The sequence below is a fragment of the Gymnogyps californianus genome, chromosome 5, assembly GCF_018139145.2.
Source record: "Gymnogyps californianus isolate 813 chromosome 5, ASM1813914v2, whole genome shotgun sequence".
In the NCBI taxonomy this organism is placed as follows: domain Eukaryota; kingdom Metazoa; phylum Chordata; class Aves; order Accipitriformes; family Cathartidae; genus Gymnogyps; species Gymnogyps californianus.
In genome coordinates this window covers 16520251-16540765 of record NC_059475.1, presented here as the reverse complement: position 1 = coordinate 16540765, position 20515 = coordinate 16520251, and the positions used below count along the sequence as shown (strand labels likewise).

At 42.7% G+C, this 20515-nt stretch overlaps 2 protein-coding genes across 5 annotated transcripts; both read left to right on the top strand.

Annotated features, from left to right (window-relative positions):
- Positions 1-5617: 5617 nt before the first annotated feature.
- On the top strand, positions 5618-6824 carry LOC127016401 (serum amyloid A protein-like). Its single transcript, XM_050896861.1, has 3 exons — positions 5618-5723; positions 6050-6188; positions 6617-6824. Exons 1-3 carry the CDS (start codon positions 5618-5620, stop codon positions 6756-6758), a joined length of 387 nt encoding a protein of 128 aa, XP_050752818.1. The 3' UTR covers positions 6759-6824.
- A 432-nt stretch (positions 6825-7256) lies between these two features.
- Positions 7257-18560, top strand: SAAL1 (serum amyloid A like 1). 4 transcript variants are annotated; one of them, XM_050897259.1, is made up of 12 exons: positions 7257-7370; positions 7618-7731; positions 9061-9144; positions 11746-11825; positions 12222-12281; positions 12538-12653; positions 13751-13934; positions 14213-14295; positions 14440-14628; positions 15431-15627; positions 16158-16250; positions 16819-18560. In XM_050897259.1, exons 1-12 carry the CDS (start codon positions 7257-7259, stop codon positions 16909-16911), a joined length of 1407 nt encoding a protein of 468 aa, XP_050753216.1. In that variant the 3' UTR covers positions 16912-18560. The 4 variants fall into 4 exon arrangements, with proteins under 4 accessions (XP_050753216.1, XP_050753215.1, XP_050753217.1 ...); XM_050897258.1 differs by having other exon boundaries at positions 14440-14649; XM_050897260.1 differs by lacking the exon at positions 16819-18560 and adding an exon at positions 16399-16527.
- The last annotated feature ends 1955 nt before the right edge of the window (positions 18561-20515 follow it).

The window sequence follows — 20515 nt, the reverse complement described above, 5'->3', positions numbered from 1 at the left end:
TGCACTCCATCCCCTTGTCCAGATCATTGATAAAGATATTAAACAGAACTGAGCCCTGGGGAACACCACTTGTGATGGGCCACCAACTGGATTTAACTCCATTCGCCGCAGCTCTTTGGGCCCAGCCATCCAGCCAGTTTTTTACCCAGTGAAGAGAACGCCTGTCCAAGCCATGAGCAGCCAGTGTCTCCAGGAGAGTGCTGTGGGAAACGGTGTCTATCAAAGGCTTTGCTAAAGTCCAGGTAAACTTTGGTAATGCCACAATGAATTTTGACATTTTGGAAAGTGAGAGAACTGCATGGCTTATTTTAATAATGTTTTCAAAAGCTGAAGGTTTAGATAAGTATTTTTAGATGGATGCTGTCAAGAAAGAAGTCTTCTTCTTAAATATCTGCTAGAACATGAAGATTCATAAAATCACTTGGATTTTATTTCTCATTTATAGAACTCTGCTTTGTACCAGCACTCTTTCTGCACTTAATACATCTTTGAACAAGTTTCTTTTTAGGCTTCTAGTTTTGGCCCTCTTCACTGTCAGACTCTCACATTTTTAGCAGAAGGCCACAGTGCCTGGTCAATATTTGATGTTCACAAATGTCATTTAAACAAAAAATTAATGCATGCATTGGAACTAAATTTATTATTAAAATCTGTAATTTTGTCATGAAACGACTTGAAAATATTTCTTTATAAAGCATCTTTTTATGTAGTCTTGCAGCACTTGTAGTACTGCAAAATAATGCTTTTATTTTCATCAAAATAGGACTTAGTAATACAACTTCCAGACTTTTGAGAGGCGCAGTCTGACTATTTCATCTCAGTTGCAAGAAAGACTTTATTGTGGGGGGTTGGTTACTTCACTAGAGGAAATGAAGTTACAGGGAGACAATTAGTGGCAGGCTTTTATCTGTTCATAGTGTTGCTTGTGGAGAAGCCAATACAGAACTACTTCTAAAAAAGAAAAGTTTAAATCTTTGGGGGTTTAGACTTTGGCATTGGAAACAGCACAGATCCTTCTATCAGAAACACCCCATGCTCTTACAGTAAGAACTGGAATAGGAGCCAGGTACCTGCAGTGTGTGGTAAGGTTATACAAATCAGATGATGTTGGTGCCTGTTCTCTTACCTGCCAAATAAGCCTGCTGCTGTCTCAGTGGGTGTTGTGTTTAACTCCATTTCATACAGTGTGTGAATGTAGTACAGCTTTAGCTGAGTACACGTGTTGCCCTCCTTAGAGGAAGTTGACTGGCTTTCCAGGAATGTACCTGGCTTATCTCTGTATGTAACGGTTCCACTTTATTTGCTCTGTGTATTTTGTGTACACAACAGTCTCTTTCTTACTTCTGTGGGGTTTTTGTACACTTGGTTAACTTTGAGAGTTGGGGCTTTTTTTTTGTTTGTTTTTTCTTACAATAAATCATAACTTTCCATTCAGAGTTTTTTTTAATTTTGTGTCAGAATGGTCATATAGCTAACATAATGGGAAGTGTTTGTTCAGATTTGGGGTCTAAAATGAGCTTGTGTTGATGATTTCAACAAACTTGGCTGTTGATAAAGAGTAAGAATTTACTCTCTGAAGAAGAGTTGAAAAATCACTGTTTCCTATTCTTGATATGCGTGTTTTCATCTCATTTGGATAAAGTGAAGGGACTGTGAAATGAAATAGTCATCTTTTTAGAAGTTACAGTTGTACAGAGCAGTGTCTCCATCCTAAAGCTACAGCCCCTACCAGCTCTTGTCAGCCAGCTAAGCATACACTACTGATAGTTTAAGCCAGCCTGCAGTGGAGCAGATGAACTGCAGCTCATCTTTGGTTTTGGTGACTGACTGTTGGTGGAGGGGACCCTTGAAAAGCAGAGATGAATAAAGGGGACTTTTCCCAGAGCAACTTTAAATAGAAGCTGTGTTGCTTTTGTTGTTGTTGGGGGTTTTTTTTAGCTGCTAGAGCTGAAGCTGAAATAAAAAAGCCTCTCATACCTGCTCCAAACATTATTTCACTGTTAGAATCATCATCAAAACCTATGGGGAAATCAGTTTTATTTAAGATAAATATCTGCACATGCAATCTGTTTCTTGAAGAGGGGCCACGTTTGCAGTCGTTCTACATGGCTATAAGCCTGAGGCCAATGCTAGTAAATACTCCATGCAGCAGCATGGCAAAACTCCTGAAGTGAATTATTGCCCATGTAAACTTAGATAAGGTGCTGTTACTTCCCAGAATAAGGAATAACTGCACCTATTATTGTGCCTGAGCTGGGAATTCACTTTGTCCCCTTTCTCAATCTGAGACTTACTTAGATTGCAAAATGCCTACATTGAGGAATGTTTGCAGAATGTAGCTTGCATTTATAGATATTTAGAATTAAAGGACAACCAGCTTGAGGTTGCTTTTTATCTTAACTGTATCAGAATGTACAAACCCAGAAAACAGTCTCCCAGGCGTCCCTATACGTGTTATGTTTACCCAGCGTGCACACGCAGCCTGTGTTTTAGTGCTAGGCCAGAAAGGAATATTCCATTCAAACCCTCCTGCATGCTCAGAGGCAGCTTGCCTATTTCTGTTGCAAAAGTAACAGTTTTGGCTGCAGCTTGTTTCTGTGGGTCAAGGGCTGTGACCTGGAAAGCAGGCCAAGAGGGTATGGGAAAGGCAGCGCTGAGGCTGTTACTTGCTGGACTGCAAAGCTGATACTTTATCTCAGTTACCGTAGGGAGCTCCAGCATTGTCGCTGCTGCTGCCCTCCTTGTTGGAGACAAGTCAAGGGGATGCAATCTGAGATCTTCTAAATATCCCCTTGTCCTGGTTTCGGCTAGGATGGAGTTAATTTTCTTCCTAGTAGCTGGTATAGTGCAGTGTTGGATTTAGTGGGAAAATAATGTTGGTAACACACTGATGTTCTTAGTTGTTGCTAAGTAGTGTTTATCCTAAGTAAGTCAGTCAGGGATTTTTCAGCTTCTCATGCCCAGCCAGCAAGAAGGCTGGAGGGGCACAAGAAGCTAGGAGGGGACGCAGCCAGGACAGTTGACCCAAACTGGCCAAAGGGATGACATCATGCCCAGTATATAAACTGGGGGGAGTTGGCTGGGAGGGGGGGATTGCTGCTCAGGTCAGTGAGTGGTGAGCAATTGCATTGTGCATCACTTGTTTTGTACAGTTTAATTATTTTATTATTGTATTATTATTATTATCATCATTATTTTTCCTTCCTTTCTGTCCTGTTAAACTGTGTTTATCTCAACCATGAGGGGTTTTTTTTTTTGATTCTCTCCCCCATCCCACTGGGTGGGGGGGAGAGAGCGAGCGGCTGTGTGGAGCTTAGTTGCTGGCTGGGGTTAAACCATGACACCCGTCCAGTGCCTGCCTTCTTGCAGTTATCCTCATGTTTGTGCTCTTTGCAGAAAACTTTGGTTTGGAGAGAATGTGAAACACATCAGACCACATCGGAAGACTCAGAAATATTCTCTATGGTCCAAAACATCTGAGCTTTTGTAGGGAAAAGTTCCTTAAGTCGGTTTTGAAGGCAATGCTCTGTTCTAGGTCCCTGGGCAAAATGGCACATGCGTTAGTGAGCCTGTATCCCGACTTACAGGGATAATTTTCCAGTCTTTTTTTTTTTTTTTTTTTTAATCAAAACCAAAAAGGCGACAGACAGGGCTACTTGTGGCCAGCAGAGAAGGCACTTGAGCTGACATGTAGTGTAAGCGTGTAAGTCATCACTAGGTTGCGAACAGAGTTGCAGCAAAACACAGCGCTCCAGTCTCCGCAGTAACTGAGCTGTTACACTGTTAAGTATCACCTTTGCTGGCAGCGGGGGACAAAACTATGTGTCTGCCCCCCTGCTTTTTGCCAGGTTTCCTTGTCCATTGGGTTAGGGTTTAGATTCTTGTCTCAAATTGTTCCATTCAGAGATACAGTGTACTAGAGAGTATCTGTACTGCTGCTCCAGGCCTGTCTGTGAAAATGACTATTCTTCCCTTATGCTAAATTCTTGTTTGAAGTCCAGCGATGGCCAAGGAAGTTAGCTGCTGGCACTTTATTAGCTCCGTTTGTTACTGCACCTCTTTTACCTCATGCCTCTGCCCTTCAGCTCCAGCAGCTAATTGTTTAAAGTGACAAAGTTGTGAATAGGGCAACTACACATACCTCTTCTGCAGAGAATTTAAAGAAGCTCTCTTAGACTTGTTAAATCATGTATGAGACCACACACTGGGGAGACATTCTGCACATTCATTCTACAGTGCAACTGCACTCAAACCTAGCTTTCTGCAGAGGAAACAGTTGTGTCAGTTGTTAACCAAGGGAAGAAAGCAGCAAGCGGGCTCCTAAGCAGAGAGAGCGCAGTGGGTACTCAAAACTGTGAACCATGCCAGTATGGCCTGACAGTTAATATATCGATCTTAAAATCTAGCAGAGTTGTGGCTGTATGGATCTGAACTTCCCCTTAGGTAAAATGTTTACTGCTGCATCAAAAACTCTCTTTAGTTTAGCCCACTTGAGCCCCACTGGGCCGCTGTTACAGCAGGATGGCTGGAATTCCCTTGAGAAGGATCTGTGAGAGCAAGCAAAGGCAGGACGAAGCATTTGGGCCTTCCTTATGGTGGCGTGTGTGTGTGCTATCTTAAAGCATTATCAGCAGGGACGTAGGTATATGCGGGTTTGCTTTGCAATAGAGTTAAGAGAAACACTTCATGTTTTCAATTCCATCAACTCTGGGGTCCATCTTGCCATCCCAGCACGCATGGGAATTTCACTTAGCAGTTCCTGCAGCCATTCTGGTAACGCAGCTGACCCTTCCATGTGCACAGACACAGACCCGACTTTGTGCTTCAATGTACAGTGCGGATGATCAGGCACCTTCTTCTCTGAGCTCTGTCCAGCACAACACCCAAACAAAAGTGTCACCCTTAAGCCAACTATAACACTTCAAGCACACAGAACGCTTTGGTCTTTGAGGCAGTTTCTTAGCCTGCTTGTTATGAGGAGCAAATAGTCCCGTGGACAGCTGAAGAAGCACCACATACTTTCTAAAAAATTGTGTAACAGGAGCTATGAACTTTCAGTAAGGACAAGGACAGGCTTACCGTAATGATTTCTGTGTTGGAAGGGGAGTGGTAGGGGGGAATTCCCAGCCATGGGTATCCTTTCCAGTTTCCTCTTTTGAGGGATTTGAATTGCTTATAAATACCCTCTCTGAGTCCAAGAGCCCACAAGACAAGCTCCATCTCCTTTGGCTTTGCCTTTCTGCAGTGGTGAGTGATATTCTGAATTTGTGAGCTATATGCAGTGTTTTTAGCTGGTATTTGGGAACAGGACTAATGCTTTAGCATGTGGGGCTTCTCTGTACTCATGATAGGAGCAGCAGGGAATGCTAAAATGCAAGTTTCTCATGTCCATCTGCCTCTGTTGCAGAGTCTTAGCTGAGCTTGTGGTTGCACAAGAGGGCATTGCTCCTTGTGGGGGGAGAAGTGGGTTCCTGGGCTAGCTATCAGCGCTGGGGCAGCTGCCCGGGCACAGCTGTGGGTCTGATGGATGCTATGTCAGCAGTCTCTCAAATGTGCTCCAGAACTGCTCATCTCCCTGATTGTCTCACAGCTCCGTGTCAGGCTTGGGCCGGGAACCATGAGGCTCTGTGTCTGCCTCGTGTTGCTCTCCTTTATTCTGTGTGCAAGTGCTGACATGCCACCAGTACTCCAAGGTGGACGATTTGTCTGGGATGCAGTTGGAGGTAAGCTGCTGTTACCACGGGCCTTTCTCTCAGGAACCCCCTTCCCGAGTACAGGTTACTGGCAGTCAATGGACACGGTCCTCGGAGCTAGGAGGTCCGCAGCTCCACATGAGGGACCCCGTTGGTTTCTGCTGCTGGAAGAGGGCCTTGATCAGCCCCCGCAGGCCCTTTCCATGGGCACACCCCTGTGCAAAGGCCGATGTGGAGAAGTGCCTCTCTCTGTTACTGCTCCTTGGGCCTTTCAGCTCCTGACTGAAATGGTACTTCACTATTTCTGGGATGACTCTCTAAAGTCAACATCATCTCTGTTCCTCTGCTTTCTTCAGGGGCATGGGATATGCTCAGAGCATACCAGGACATGCGTGAGGCAAATTATAAAGGTGCCGACAAATATTTCCATGCTCGTGGGAATTATGATGCTGCCCAAAGAGGACCTGGTGGTGCTTGGGCAGCCAAAGTGATCAGGTAATGGACCGTATTTGGCTTGTTAACAGTGAGTTACTAGGGATCCAGGCATTCCAGTTAGAGTGAAGTCCTTTTTGACTTGTACTCAGCTTTGGACCTAGAAGGACAGTGGAGGGGAGGGGAAGCCTGTCTCTATAGGAGTGGTGCCTCTCCTCACGCATGAGCGTGAGCCTTTCTTCTTGTCCTCCTGAGAAGGCAGATTCCTTACCTCTGCATTTCTGGTGATATGGAACATTCTCTCCTTGCTGGTTCATTTCCTGACATGACAGTTATGGATTCCACTGTGGTTCTCAGACAAGGACTGAATATGTGCTTGCATCTCACTTTGAGAAGTCCTGTGGAAAAGCTAGTTTTCCATGAGTGAGGAAATCAACACAAAGTGGAGTTAAATGCTGGTTGGTTCAGGTGGCCTTTTTTGTTCCTGCTAGTGATGCCCGGGAAAAATGGCAAGGCGACGTGAGTGGCAGAGGTGCAGAAGACACCCGAGCTGACCAAGAGGCAAACGCGTGGGGCAGAAACGGCGGGGATCCCAACCGCTACAGACCTGCAGGCCTTCCCAGCAAATACTAACGCTGCTCCCCAGGAGGCCATCTCTGCTCACCTGTTACACCTGTTCTGTGCAGCCGAATAAAGAAATTCTCCTGAAAACTGCTCCCCCTCGCTGCTGGCTTTCCTTCTGGGGTGGGGACCGCAAGTCACAGTGCTGGCTTCGAGGGAAGCAGGATGCTCCCGCGGGCGGACGCTCCCTGTGCGCGTCCCCGCGGGGCGATGTCAGGGCATCGCGGGGGCCACCGGCGCTGCCAAGGGGCGGGGTATCTCCCTTGGCCCCTCGGCTGCCCTGGGAGCCCGGGGGCTGCTTTCCGCGGAGGGGGCGGCGGCGGTCGGGTGCCTTCGTCGCGGGCCCGGCGCGGCCGCTGAGGGCCGGAGACGGCCTGCAGTGAGCGTTGGGCGGTGGCCTCCGGGCGCCTCGCCCCGGCAGGGGGCGCTGTGGGGCACGGCCCGGGCGCCGCTCTGGCCGCCTCCGCCGCCTAGTTGGCGCCGGCGCGGCTGTGGCGGTGGCGGGCAGCCATGGACCGTAACCCCTCGCCGCCCTCCAGCGAGGTGGAGGAGGAGGGTGACGCGGTGGGGAACACGGTGTACAGCAAGCACTGGCTGTTCAGCGTCCTTACGCGCCTCATCGAGGTGCGGGCCTGGTGGCACCGTGAGGGAAGAGGCCGGCGGGCCTGGTAACGGTCAGCGCCTCGCGGGTGCGGTGCGACCGTTACCGGGGCCGGGGAGGGACACACGACACACCGGTTTCCTAGTTGTGTGGGGGTTTTTTAAACTGTGACTGAAGCGATAGGTCGTTGTTAATGTTTCATGGCGTTTCTCGGTCGTAGCTCACGTACTGCCGTACCCCCGTGTGCACCCCTTCCCCGTTTTCTCTCAGGTCATTAGCCCCGAGAAGACGGAGCCCACCGTAAGCCCCGAGGGAATCCAGACGGAGCTGGATGAGGAGATGGAGAATGACATTTGCAAAGTGTGGGACATGTCGATGGACGAGGTAGGAGTGATGTGCGGGAGTCAGACCTCGAGGGTGGTTCACAGCCACGGGCGGCTTCTGCCCTGTGTGTTCAGTCAGAATCCTGGAAGTGGGAGAAGGCACAGAATTACACGGGCTTGGTCAGCTTTCTGATTTTGATGGTATTGATTATTCTCTGGTTTGGCTGACAGTGTGCTGTGAGTCATTAGGCAGGGCAGGTGTGGTGAATTGGTATAAAGCAGGCTCATCACGAAGGCTGCTTTTCAAGATGAGCAAGTACATTGTGTGCACTCTTAAGCTCAGCGCTAGTTTGCAAAAGCAGGCCTTCTGTCGTGTCCTAGCTGCTGGGCCCCATGCTGCTGTTTGAGGATGTAAAGCAGAACTGTGTGTGAATGTAAAAGAAACAAGGTGGTCTGCCCGACCTTCCTCCAGGTGTCTAATGGATCGTGTGGTGCTATTGCTTAGGGTCAGCTGGCATAAATGGGGCTTGTATTCACACCTGTCAGTTTTCTGTATTATGTGCAGGAGTTGAACCGAAGCTTGGAGTTACTAGAAGACAGCACCTTAGCTGTAGCTGAAATTAACTCAGGTGCATAACCTGTGTCTTCAGCAGTTTGATTATGGAGATAATATCGATGCCATCTCTAAATAGGCATATTTTTCTCTAGCAAGTGTAATGCATTCTGCTGGTAAGCATAGTTTTCACTGACAGATAAACAACCTTTTAAAGTTTAGCTACAGACTCACAATGGCAGTGTAACATAATTTTTTGGTATTTTTCTCAACATTCTCAAATGCTGGAACAAATTCTCGAGTAAGAGATATGTATTTTTTTTAATTATTTTATTCACTGACTCTTTGTTTAGATATTTTAAATAAACATGGAAGTTGTGTCCTTTACTCCCAAACAGAGAACTAATCTTGTATTTTAATGTGGTAAAATGAGGAGGAGATTTCCTCTTCTGTATGGTCTGATCAAGTGCTAATGGTAATCCCTTCCCTTGTTTCTTTTTGTATGTCTGGGTGATGTTACTGTCTGAAAACGTGATATTTGCTGAGTTCTGACTTAGCGTCTCTGACTCTCTGTTGAGACAGAGAGGAAGAGAAACTAAATGTGACTTTTTGGCTCATTGTATAGCAAATCACTGGCATCCTGAATCACCATAGGGGCTTGCTGATCTTCTGTCATTGAAAAGCAAGGATTATTGGTATTAACTCTTGGGAAATAACTGATCTCTTGTAGTGAGTTTGACATTTCTTTGATCCAGTCCTTGTGCTGTGAGAAAAGGTTTGATTTTGCGTTTGGAAACTATAGAAGTCCATTTACTTCTCTACTCACTTTCTCCACAGGATGTCGCTTTATTTCTTCAGGAGTTCAACGCCCCTGATATATTCATGGGAGTTTTTGCCAAGTCCAAATGCCCTCGCCTTACAGTAAGTATGGGCTGTCAAAAAGCTGTCCCATATTAATAGCAATAGTAGATAGCTCTGTACATGTATTTGCACATATCTCCCTCCACCTCCCATTGCATGTTTGAATAAGTTAGGGGAACAAGGAGAAAATGCAAAATCAAATTTTAAAATGCTTTTTCGCAGTGTTTTTAATATGGTTTAATCAGTAAGTATTTCAGTGATGCTGAAGCTGATATATGTCATTACTCATGAAGGACTAAGTTTATCAAATCTAGTTATAAGGCTTGTTATAAAAACCAGTAAAGACTGGCCTTTTTGTCTCCTGACTTGTTTCGTGATTACTGAACAGAAATGGTCATGAATTTGTTTAGTCAGACCTACAAAAGTGTGGTGGGTTGACCTTGGCTGGACAGCAGGTGCCTACCAAGCCACTCTCTCACTCCCCCTCCTCAACTGGACAGAGGGAGAAAAATATGATGAAAGGCTCGTGGGTTGAGATAAGGACAGGGAGATCACTCAGCAGTTACCGTCACGGACAAAAGAGACTCGAGTTGGGGAAATTAATTTAATTTATTACCAGTCGAATCAGAGTAGGATAATGAGAAGTAAACCCGTATCTTAAAACTTTCCCTCCACTCCTCCCTTCTTCCTGGGCTCAACTTCACTCCTGATTTCTCTACTTCCGCCCTCCCAGCAGCACAGGGGAATGGGGGTTGTGGTCAGTTGTCTCTGCTGCTCCTTCCTCCTCAGGGGGAGGACTCCTCACCGTCTTCCCCTGCTCCAGTGTGGGGTCCCTCCACGGGAGACAGTCCTCCACGAACTTCTCCAACATGAGTCCTTCCCATGGGCTGCAGTTCTTCATGAACTGCTGCAGCGTGGGTCCCTTCGACAGGGTGCAGTCCTTCAGGAACAGACTGCTCCAGTGTGGGTCCCCCGCGGGGTCACAAGTCCTGCCAGCAAACCTGCTTCAGCGTGGGCTCCTGTCACCACGGGTCCACAGGTCCTGCTGGGAGCCTGCTCCATCACAGGCTTCCCACAGGGTCACAGCCTCCTTCGGGCATCCACCTGCTCTGGCGTGGGGTCCTCCACGGGCTGCAGGTGGATATCTGCTCCACCGTGGACCTCCATGGGCTGCAGGGGACAGCCTGCCTCACCATGGTCTTCACCACGGGTTGCAGGGGAATCTCTGCTGGGGTGCCTGGAGCACCTCCTCCCCCTCCTTCTTCACTGACCTTGGTGTCTGCGGAGTTGTTTCTCTCACGTATTCTCACTCCTCTCTCACTGCAACTGCTACTCCCTGTAACTTGTTTTCCATTTCTTAAATACGTTATCCCAGAGGTGCTACCACTGTTGCTGATTGGCTCAGCCTTGGCCAGCGGTGGGTCCGTCTTGGAGCCGGCTGATATTGGCTCTGTCGGACAAGGGGGAAACTTCTGGCATCGGCCAGCAGTGAGTCCATCTTGGAGCCAGCTGGTATTGGCTCTGTCGGACAAGGGGGAAACTTCTGGCATCTTCTCACAGAAGCAATCCCTGTAGCCCCCCCGCTACCAAATCCTTGCCATGCAAACCCAATACAAAAAGTAATCTTGGCAGTTAGGAACTGTTAGACACCAATACTTAACAAATTTTTTTTTCTTCTCCCTTTGTTTTGATGTCATTGTTTTGCAGCTTGTATTACACAGTGCACTATAGGATTCAAGATAGGGTTTTCAAAGGTATTCAGTGTTGGTATAACTCCCCTTTCTCTGAAGTTACCAGACGCTTTACTTCAGGAGATGAGTAGAGACACACAGGGCTTTGAAAGTTCAGTACTTTGTCTTTTGAAAGTACAACCAAAATTTGGAAGTGAGTGCAAATTGGCTGTTGCAGCTACTTTCTTCAAATAGTGTCTGCTAGAGTGTCTGCTGTAATTCAGCAGAGGTAATAGCATGTTAATAATTAAGAAGATAATCTTGAGTGGCGAGAGCTGATTTCCAACTTTAGATTGCTGAAAATGAATGATTCCCAGGACATTCTGTGTTAGCACCAGTCACCCGCAGGTATTTCAGAGCTCTCACGGTCCCCTTTATAGAAGTGTGCATCCTTTTAATGATTGTCTAGGTATGAATATCCTAATGGGATGCGCTGCTTTTGGTTTTGGGTTTGGTTTTTTTTTTTTTTTTTTTTAAGATCTCTGCAATCAGAAGATGTTCTTAATACAAGCTTCCAGTAAAGCCCCCTTTCTTTTGGGAGGAAGTGAATATCTGTGGGGGTTCCACTTACATGGTGATATTTTTGTTCTTAGGATTCTTTATTGCTTTAATAATAGGGATGCCAGATTAGCTTCAAAATGGTATACATAGAATATGCAAGCAAAGTTGATTTCAAGATATATTTGGTTTTATGGAATACCTTAACACCTAAATATCTGAATAGTACCTGTCATGAGTATATTTTAGGCTAGTCTAATAGCATCATGTAGAAAAATCTGTATCTCTGTCTTAAAATTGGTGGGTCGTAAGAACTTGGAAATCAAACTGGAAAATGCCTTTGAACCTTTCTTACTTTTGTCTTATGGCTGTGGAAATAAACCGGTGAACTACATTGCAGTTACCTCATTATACTGTTGGTTTGACTTTTCAGGAAATCTGTGTGGGAATATTAGGAAATATGGCCTGTTTCCAAGACATATGCATGTCCATTAGTAAAGATGAGAATCTTGGGTAAGTGTATATGTGTTTTATACATGCATGAGTACTGCTTTTCTGGACTCACAATCATGAAATAAATGTTATAGAAGGAACTAAGTTTGTCTGCCGTGCCTCATCTTCATTCACACCTTTTTGGCTGACCATATTTGTGTGGGAAGTGTTCAGTGAAGGAAAAAAAGGATACAGACCACTATTTTTTTGTTGTTGTTGTTTTAATCACCAGTCAAGTTCTTGAATCTTTAATTTCTAAGTTTGGCAATCTTGAAACACTGGAAATGCATGCACAGTCAGGAAAAGCTGGCTTTAATCTCAGAACATGGCTGCAGCTGTGAAATTAACCTTTTGATAACTTTTTTCCAAACAAAGATAGATTTTTATTAACTTTTATCTTGCATTTTCTCCTTAAAGCCAAATGTTATTGCAACGTTTGTGTGATTCAGACTCCCCAACTCTTCTGGAAACAAGCAGGTAGGACATCTCAGAAATTAATGCATCATTAGTGTAGTTCTGCTATGTTCTGACGCCCGGGAAGAAAATTGACAAGTGGGCTCACTATTACCTTCTCATCCTATCCTTTTATCATTTCCGCATTGTTCTGGAATTGATTTGCTGTGAGCTAGATTCCTGTTTCTGTCACATCATTCTCATTATTTTGGATTTACACTTTTACAGCTAAAATGAATGAATTGGCTTCTAATTTGTTAAATGGGCAATTCTTGTCTAGGTTGTTGTTAACTTGCCTCTCCCAGCCTGAGGTGGCCAATGTCTGGGTTGAGAGAATCCGAGAAAACCCTTCCGTGTATGACTGTGTTTGCTTTATCATGTCGAGCTCTACAAATGGTAAGTTGCCAAAACAAGCTGGGAATTAGTGGGTGTTTGCAGAAAAAAATAAGAACTGAAGTACGCAATTTCAAAGACAGATATTTTCAATTGGGAGTACAGAATTTCTTTAAAATAAAGTAAACCTCGTGAATTTAAAGGACACCAAAATAAACATGTCCTGCCTTTGCAGGTTTATAAATATATATAAAACCAACCAGAAAAGCACCCATAGAGGAAGAAGAAAGCTCTGTGGGGGAATCAAAATAAGTCTAATAGAAGAAGTTGTTACTTGGCACAGTAAAGGAAATGACATAGTCCTCATTCAGGGATATACATATGTCATTTTTGATCCTTGAAACAAGACCTCATTTAAATTTTTTTTCAAATCAGATATGTGTTTTCCGGTTTTAAAACTACCATACTTGTGGAGTGTGAACTGGAGGGATGATTCAGTTACTCTGAATGGCAGCTGAATACTGCACAGGCTTTGGGTCTGCAGTCAGTGGTACACAAATCTCTTAGCACTAATTTAGCAAAAAACACACTAAGCACCTAATAATGGAAATATTTTGAATAGCATTTATGTTTCACATCCAACTCAATTGTAACAGCAGTTGTCATTTGTCTAGGAATCCTAATAATTTAGCTTCTTCAATTTGATTGGGTTTTTTTTTTAGTGACAATGCTCAGAAATCCTGCTCTGTCCAATTGAAATCACAGATCTACTTAAGTAAAATGCAGATTCGCAAGTGTAAGGTTAGCAGAAAACTGCGTATTTAGGGACAAATCATGAAAAGTTTTACTTCAGAAGCAGAAGTTACGACTTTCCAGGAATGTGAAGTCTCTTTGCAGAATAAAGTTCCTGCTTCATAAATGGCATGAGAAGGTAGAAGGTGTCAGTGGGCTTTCATAGAATCCCTATTCATCAAGCTGTTCACCTGATCTATGCCACAAAAAGGGATTAAACATAGCAACCCTTTAGTAGGTCGTGAACGAAACTAATATATTTCAGCACTGAATTTACTCTGAATACTTTTATATATTAGCATTTTGTGAGCTAATTTTTGCTCTCCGTTTTTAGTCTTGTTGAAATTTATACGTTCTCTCTTGTGCAGTTGAATTGCTGGTAAAAGTGGGTGAAGTGGTGGACAAACTCTTTGATCTAGATGAAGAGCTAATGTTAAACTGGATTAAAAATGGCACTTGTCGGTCTGTGGGACCGTCTGTAGATGATTCCCCCGAAGAACTTCCAGATTTTAAGCTTGTGCCTTGTATACTCGAAGCAGCCAAACAAGTCCGGTATGTGAGATTTCTTTTCGGTTTCATGGCTGGGGAGACTCCTTATAACCTTGTTAAGGCCTGTGTCTGAACATCTTTATTTCAGTGGGAGCTGCATAGTTTGACAGATCACTAGAATACATTTTCCTGTACTTTATCATTTGAAATGAGTCAACTAGTTGGTTAGCAAAGAGAATCATAGTGATTGCTGATGGTCTTCTGTGTGTCCAAAACACACAGAATATAAACTCAGTAATCAGGTCTTTAATTTGTCTTTGTTTTTTGTTTGTTCTTTGTAGATCAGATAATCCAGAAGGACTTGATGTTTATATGCATATTTTGCAGCTCCTGACCACGGTGGATGAGGGTATTCAGGCTATTGGTAAGACGCTTGAATTGCTACATATGATGGGACCCAGAATGGCAGTAACTTCTAGATCATCAGATATGTAATGGGGAGAAAAATAGTTCATGTACCCAGATTAAATTTGTTGGGTTGGTGGGTTCTCTTTCTTTCTTTCTCAAGTGCAGGCTCCTGATAGAGGAAAAGAGACTTGGAGTTTGCTTTATGACCTCGTTTGCCATGAACTTTGCCAGCCAGACGATCCACCGATCATTGTGCAGGAGCAGAAGACTGTATTGGCCTCTATTTTGTCCGTGCTGTCTGCTATGTTTGCTTCACAGACGGAACAAGAATACACCAAAATGAGGAAAAGCAAGTCATGCTTTTTTCTGGGTTTTTTTTTTTTTTTTTTTTAAGTTATTTTCACAATCGTCTTTATGTATGTGGGGTTAATTTGTTACTGTTTTTTAGAGATCGGTTCAGAACACAGAATTCAGTTACATGTTTGAATACAGTAAGACTCTTTACTGGTGACTCTAAAAATCACAGATAGCTCGAAGTTCAGTTACTGGATATCTCTGAAGAGTTACAGTAGTAGAATCTACAGATTCTGTTCAGTCTTCTCCACTGGGTAAATTAATGAAAACTGCAGAATTCATCTTTGCTAAAATGTGAGGTCTTGACTGTTATACTTTGTTTAGTAGAGGGAGATTCTGCACTTACTTAAATCCATCTTTATCACTTGTTACTTTTCAATCCATTGACAAGTCCTTAGAATTAAAAGCCTATCTTGGGAATGTGAGTCAGCGTCATCTGCAGCAGAAAGATGTTGTGTTGGTTTGGTTTATGAAGTAGAATTATCTGGATGCAAATTTAACATACTAGCCTCTCTGAGGTATTACTAGAGACATTTTCCTCCTCATATTCCTTACCACTGGCATATACTTTTTATAGATACATGTTAGCTTGCAGAAAAAATGGTTTGGGTTTTCTACTACATTTCCACTTGCTTCTTTAAAACAGTCTTTGAGTGACAAAACACAACACTGTCAGACTATACCTTCCTATAGCTTTTGTATAAAATCTTGTGGTGTGTTTCAAAATTCTAATGCCTTGAAAGGATGGGGAAAAATTTTTGGTGTTAAACTTCCATTTTCTTGTTACTTTATATTAGATATGCCTCTGATTGGGAGCTTGATTCGTATCTTACAATACATGGAGGGCTGTGGGAAGAGATCTGTTGATAACTCAAAGGAGTCCGAACAAGAAGAGACTGGAAGGGCTGATGTAAACGAGGAAGATTTCCATTTAAAAATTTTGAAGGATATTTGCTGTGAATTACTTTCCAATGTGCTTCAAGAACTGACCAAGGTAAGAATAAACAAAATTCTAAGAGGGATTTCTGCAGGGTAGGTAAGAAAAAAGACATTACTATTAATGTGGGCATTTTTCTGTGCAAGTGAAGTTGCATACTGGAAATTCATCAGAGAATCATCAGAAGGTGAGTAGCAACATGTGTGTTAGACGGCAGGGACACAGGTTTTTGGAGGTGTGTCTTCAGGGCCAAGATTCTGTATGATAAATCCTCTAGGTGTATGTCACCATTTCTTTTGAATGAAAGCCAATTTATTTAAGAAAAGGAAAGAATATCAGTATATAAACTCACCTTCTCAGCTGGACTTTTTTATTATGGGAGCACTCAGATTAAGAGACTTGTGATGTGAGCTTTCACACCTTTTTATTTTACCTATGTCTGGCATTCTCTGAGAACTGTAAGTTCTGGTTTTTTTACTCATTTTTGAGAGCGAAGTGCATACTGTAGACACTGTGCACAATTTTGAGTTTGTTTTTTCAACAACTCTACATGACATGTTAGTTGTATTTCTCATTTTATTTTCCAGGAAAATACGTTAGAAGGGCTACACCAGGGACATTTAAATGAACAGACATGTTCCTGTGCATTTCAGAACCTCTTACCTCTGTATTTTGCATCGGTAAGTATATGACAAGGTCTTTAACGTAGCTGAAAAATACTACTCGGGTGGCCAGACCTTTCAGAATCAGATGTAGAGGTAGGACAGAATTGCTCAGACACTGGTAATATGCCATTCTAGACAGTCTTACCCTTTCTGTCTCTTCCAGCTTACTTCAGCCAGAGCTTTCCCTACCTCATCAGCTGATACAAGGGTCAGACTGTGCTGAAAGGAATAGATGTCTGCAAATTTATGCTAGCTGAAAATTTGTCCTGTACATTTTTAAAGAATAATTATTCTAAATATTTTTCATAGGGAGCTTTTGTTTGTGTACATTTAAATAATAAAATAAGAGTTTGGGGAAGGCGATAATGTTTCAAAATTTAGACCAACTGAAATGGTGGGGTTTAGGAGGAAGGTATCTACCGTGGAGCACTTTCCATTATTCTTTGCAGTGGCTGGTGCTGGCTGCTGTTGGTGGGAAGGTACAGAAGTGGAAAGACCCCCTATACCAAGTATAAGAATTCTGTGTTCCATGCAAGTTGTTTTTTTTTCTTTTTGTGTGTATGTGTTTGCAATTTATTTCCAGGTGGAGAGTTTCCTTGAAGTTCTGCGTGAGGCTGATCAGACTCTTGCTGACAATCTGGAAAAACGTTTCCCAAGTCTGAAAGTTCATGCCTAAGAACGCACATGAAATATTTTCCTTCTTTGGAATGAAGATTTTTGACTGTTTCATTACAGTGTTTCAGAAATCAGGCTTTCAGTAAATGCAGGAGAATGAGGCAACCGCCTTACCAACAGGTGGCTTTTAAGAAATTTTCCAGGTAGCCCTGATTAACCTAGAGTTAATCTGGTCTGCATGGGGAAGGAAATTACTGTAAATTCAGTTCTGCATCTTCCATCCTGTTTGCTCTGGTGATGAGAGACTGTTGATTTCTAATTGCTCTTCTGCAGCGTAGTTTTCTTTGAATAACTCTTGATTCTGTGCTTTTCAACTTAAGTTGAAACAGCAAAATGAATGAAATGCACTGAGTAGTTTTTTAACATGATGCTGGTTTCTTCCAAGTTGCTATTGGCAAAAGGAGGATTCATCAATAGGAAATCCCAGATGTCCTCTGCCTAAGGACCTTCAAGCACCTGATAAAAGCAGTTAAATTACACACAGTTGTTTGGGTTGTTTTTTCTTTTTTTTTTTCTCTCTTTTAGATCATATCAGTACCTTGAGCAGGTATTGTAACAGAAATGTTTCATCCTGCTTTCACACTTCTTACATTGAAGCCTCTTCTACACTGCAGCTCTGAGTTGTGGTGTCTAGGTCCTGTGCAGTTTAAAGGATTTGAGAATGTGGTTAGCAATGGTCTATGCTGCAGCTTCCAACCGTTGCAGCCAGTTATCCAGAGTTAGAGTTGTAGGGCAGGTTTGCATTTAATCTGTGGCATATTTGCAAACTTTCCACTTTTTTAAAGTAGTCCATACTTCAGTTTAGGAATGTAACATGTATCAGACAGTTCTTTCCTCATTCATGTGTCTTAAGAATTATCTGTGAATGACATTAGAAATGCCATGTTAGCCTCGGTTTTTCAGGGGAGCTTAAGGTGTTAGGTCATTTGCAGTAAATTCAGTCTACAGTCTTCTAAAAATCCCACTTTTAATTATATTATGTTTTAACTGCATTACATTTTTAGATCATGTGCCTGCATGTGGTGCAGCTAACATTTTCTGTGTCTGAAAAGACAGTATAGCAACACATCAGCTTCACTGTTTCTGTAAATGAGAGTGGAAAACAATTGGTCTTTATTAGGTTTGAGATGTAAAAGAAAATGGGAACCAGAGTGTAGAGAATAACTTAATACCATATGCACACATTCCCTGGCTCTCCAGGTTTTTATAGACTTTTAAGTATTGTGCTGGGCCATGTTTTGTTTGCCCTGAGTTACCTGTACATGTGGTAAAATACAGTATGTGTATATGTATATAGCCTTTTCATCCAAACTTCCAGTTTTCAAAAATAGTGCAATTTAATCATTCTCTTGGGCTGCCAGCAACATCTTAGTTGTTGGCAGGGGATTTGGAATTACGAATATCTGACTTGTGTCACCAAAAAGAATTGCCACTGGTTTCTATCAATTTTTATACGCTATGTTTGTTGGAGAAAACTGGTAACTGTGAATGGGACAACAGTGTTTTTCATACTACTTTGGCAGTTTTTGGATATTTTCTTAAATCTACAGATTTGTAATAAACTTTCTTTAAAAAAAAAACCAACCCTGTATGCTTTCCTTCATTCTAAGTGTCAATTAAATGTGTTTTCTGAGCCACTGGAAATATCTGTTACTCTCAAATATGTCATTTGTAAGAGGAAAATGGAACCTCTTCATAATGTCTATGTCCTGTAAAATATGTTGTCCTTCATTGGATATTCATTTTAACTCTCTCTTGCTTTCTTTGCTTGGTCATTTTTATGGTCTGGAAGTTAATGTGTCTCTCATCCAGTTGTTAAGATTTTTTCTGAGCTTATTTTGTCCCCAGGTGTATCATAAGTATCTTTATGATAGTCCAGCATAGTTAAGAATTATTTCTGGTTTGTGTCCCTTGAAATTTGTTGTAGTTGTTGAAATTTTGCAGTAGTTGTTTAATGTACAAAAAAAGCTGAGAGAAGATCTGTTGTTTTATTTTGTTCCTTCTTCTTTTCAATACACAAATATCCAGTATTGGCTGATCAGTTGTTAAATGTGGTATCACTAATTACAACGAGTAGGTGAGCTGTATCATTTCCCTGATACAATTATTGCCTAAGTGGGATGCTATCTAATGCCTGTAATGCGATAGAAAAAATGGCCAGTGTCAATAAGTGGGAAACCAGCTGGGTCCCATCCTCCCGCTCTTCTGCAATAGAAGTAGCTGTAGAAACGGGTCCATCAGCCTTGCTTCAGCAGAATGATAATTAAAGTATGCCGGGAATTTTTATCCTTGATAAACATGGTGAAATGGAGACTGAATTCCCCCTTTGCCCCGCCAAACAGCTGCTCTTGTGGAGTCTGTGCTGCATGGCTGGGGCAGCGCTGCCTTTAGGAGCAAGAGGCTGGTGCCAAATTGAATGCAAGATAAATGTGCAATGTTTTTCACATTCAGATGTGGAAGAAACTGTGGTAGCGTGTGAATGATGTGTTTTGAAATGGTGCGCATGTATTTCATCATCTTGCCAGCAGGGATCTCCCTCAGCCTGTGCTTTGTGAACATCATGTGTCTGGGTTTTTTTGGTTGGGGGGGGGGTTGGGGGGTTGGGTTGGGTTTGGGTTTTTTTGTTTCCTCTCCTAGCCATGCTTTGACACCGACTATTCAAGCCAGATCTCTCTGCGCTAGTTGATTTGGAATGGATATCTATCTACAAGCAGGCGAGCAGCTTTCTTCCAGACCGAAGATCTGATTACCTCCATGACATTCTCCTGTGGGGAAAAATGAGAAGTACTTGTCACTGCTTTTTGTTCAGAGCTCTGAACAAAAAGCAGGTATCTGAAGCATTGAACTAAAGTAACAGGAACTCGGTGCTGCTTGGACAGAGCTGGATGTGAATTGTGGCATGAGAACACCTAGAAAATAGAAGTAGAAATCAGGCTGGAAGGCCTTATTTTAAATTAGGCTTAATAGATCCATATAATAATTTCATTCAAAGGTAGGATTCTAACATTCTTTTGACTCGCATTTTATGTACATTTGGCATCTATCCCACATAGGAACTTCTTCCTGGTGGGGCAAAGTATCATAAAACCAAAGGAATTTGATATGTGGGGGAAAAAAACCCGATATTAGAATGCTTCATCTGCTCCCTGGACGGTGCGAGGAGATTGTTGCTGCTGTTGACATCCTAATGCTTGCCCAATATTTGTGTCACAAACCTGTCCTTTCTGGTAGACTAAACCATGAAACCTAATATGCTGCGAAGTTCTTTTCTACACTTATCCATATTCAGGTCACTCTGCTTTCTTAATTTTGTGTCATTACTTCTTTAGTTCATATTTCCTTGTAACTGCTATGGTGATTCCTTTTTCTGTAAGATTATGTGTTGTTAGGATTGACCTATTATAACTACCTTTCGCTGTAACTAAGCTGAATGCAAAAAAAAAAAAGAATTACAATCTTTATTTTTAAGTCAACCATCTTCACAGTTTATTGTACTGGTATGAAAAGATATGGATATGTTACTCTGTTTTTGTTTGTTTTGAAAATCTGTGCTCTTTCCCACTAGCCTTATTTTGGCTGTTACTGAGAGTTAGAAAAGCAGCAGT

What these genes read in the sequence shown, in the direction of transcription:
- LOC127016401 (XM_050896861.1), top strand. Translation starts at nt 5,618, where the DNA reads ATGAGGCTCTGTGTCTGCCTCGTGTTGCTCTCCTTTATTCTGTGTGCA. An exon ending in TGTCTGGGATGCAGTTGGAG is followed by an intron (nt 5,724 to 6,049) that starts GTAAGCTGCTGT and finishes TGCTTTCTTCAG; the next exon opens with GGGCATGGGATATGCTCAGA. An exon ending in TGGGCAGCCAAAGTGATCAG is followed by an intron (nt 6,189 to 6,616) that starts GTAATGGACCGT and finishes TGTTCCTGCTAG; the next exon opens with TGATGCCCGGGAAAAATGGC.
- SAAL1 (XM_050897258.1), top strand. Translation starts at nt 7,257, where the DNA reads ATGGACCGTAACCCCTCGCCGCCCTCCAGCGAGGTGGAGGAGGAGGGT. An exon ending in ACTCTTCTGGAAACAAGCAG is followed by an intron (nt 12,282 to 12,537) that starts GTAGGACATCTC and finishes ATTCTTGTCTAG; the next exon opens with GTTGTTGTTAACTTGCCTCT. An exon ending in CAAGTCATGCTTTTTTCTGG is followed by an intron (nt 14,650 to 15,430) that starts GTTTTTTTTTTT and finishes ACTTTATATTAG; the next exon opens with ATATGCCTCTGATTGGGAGC.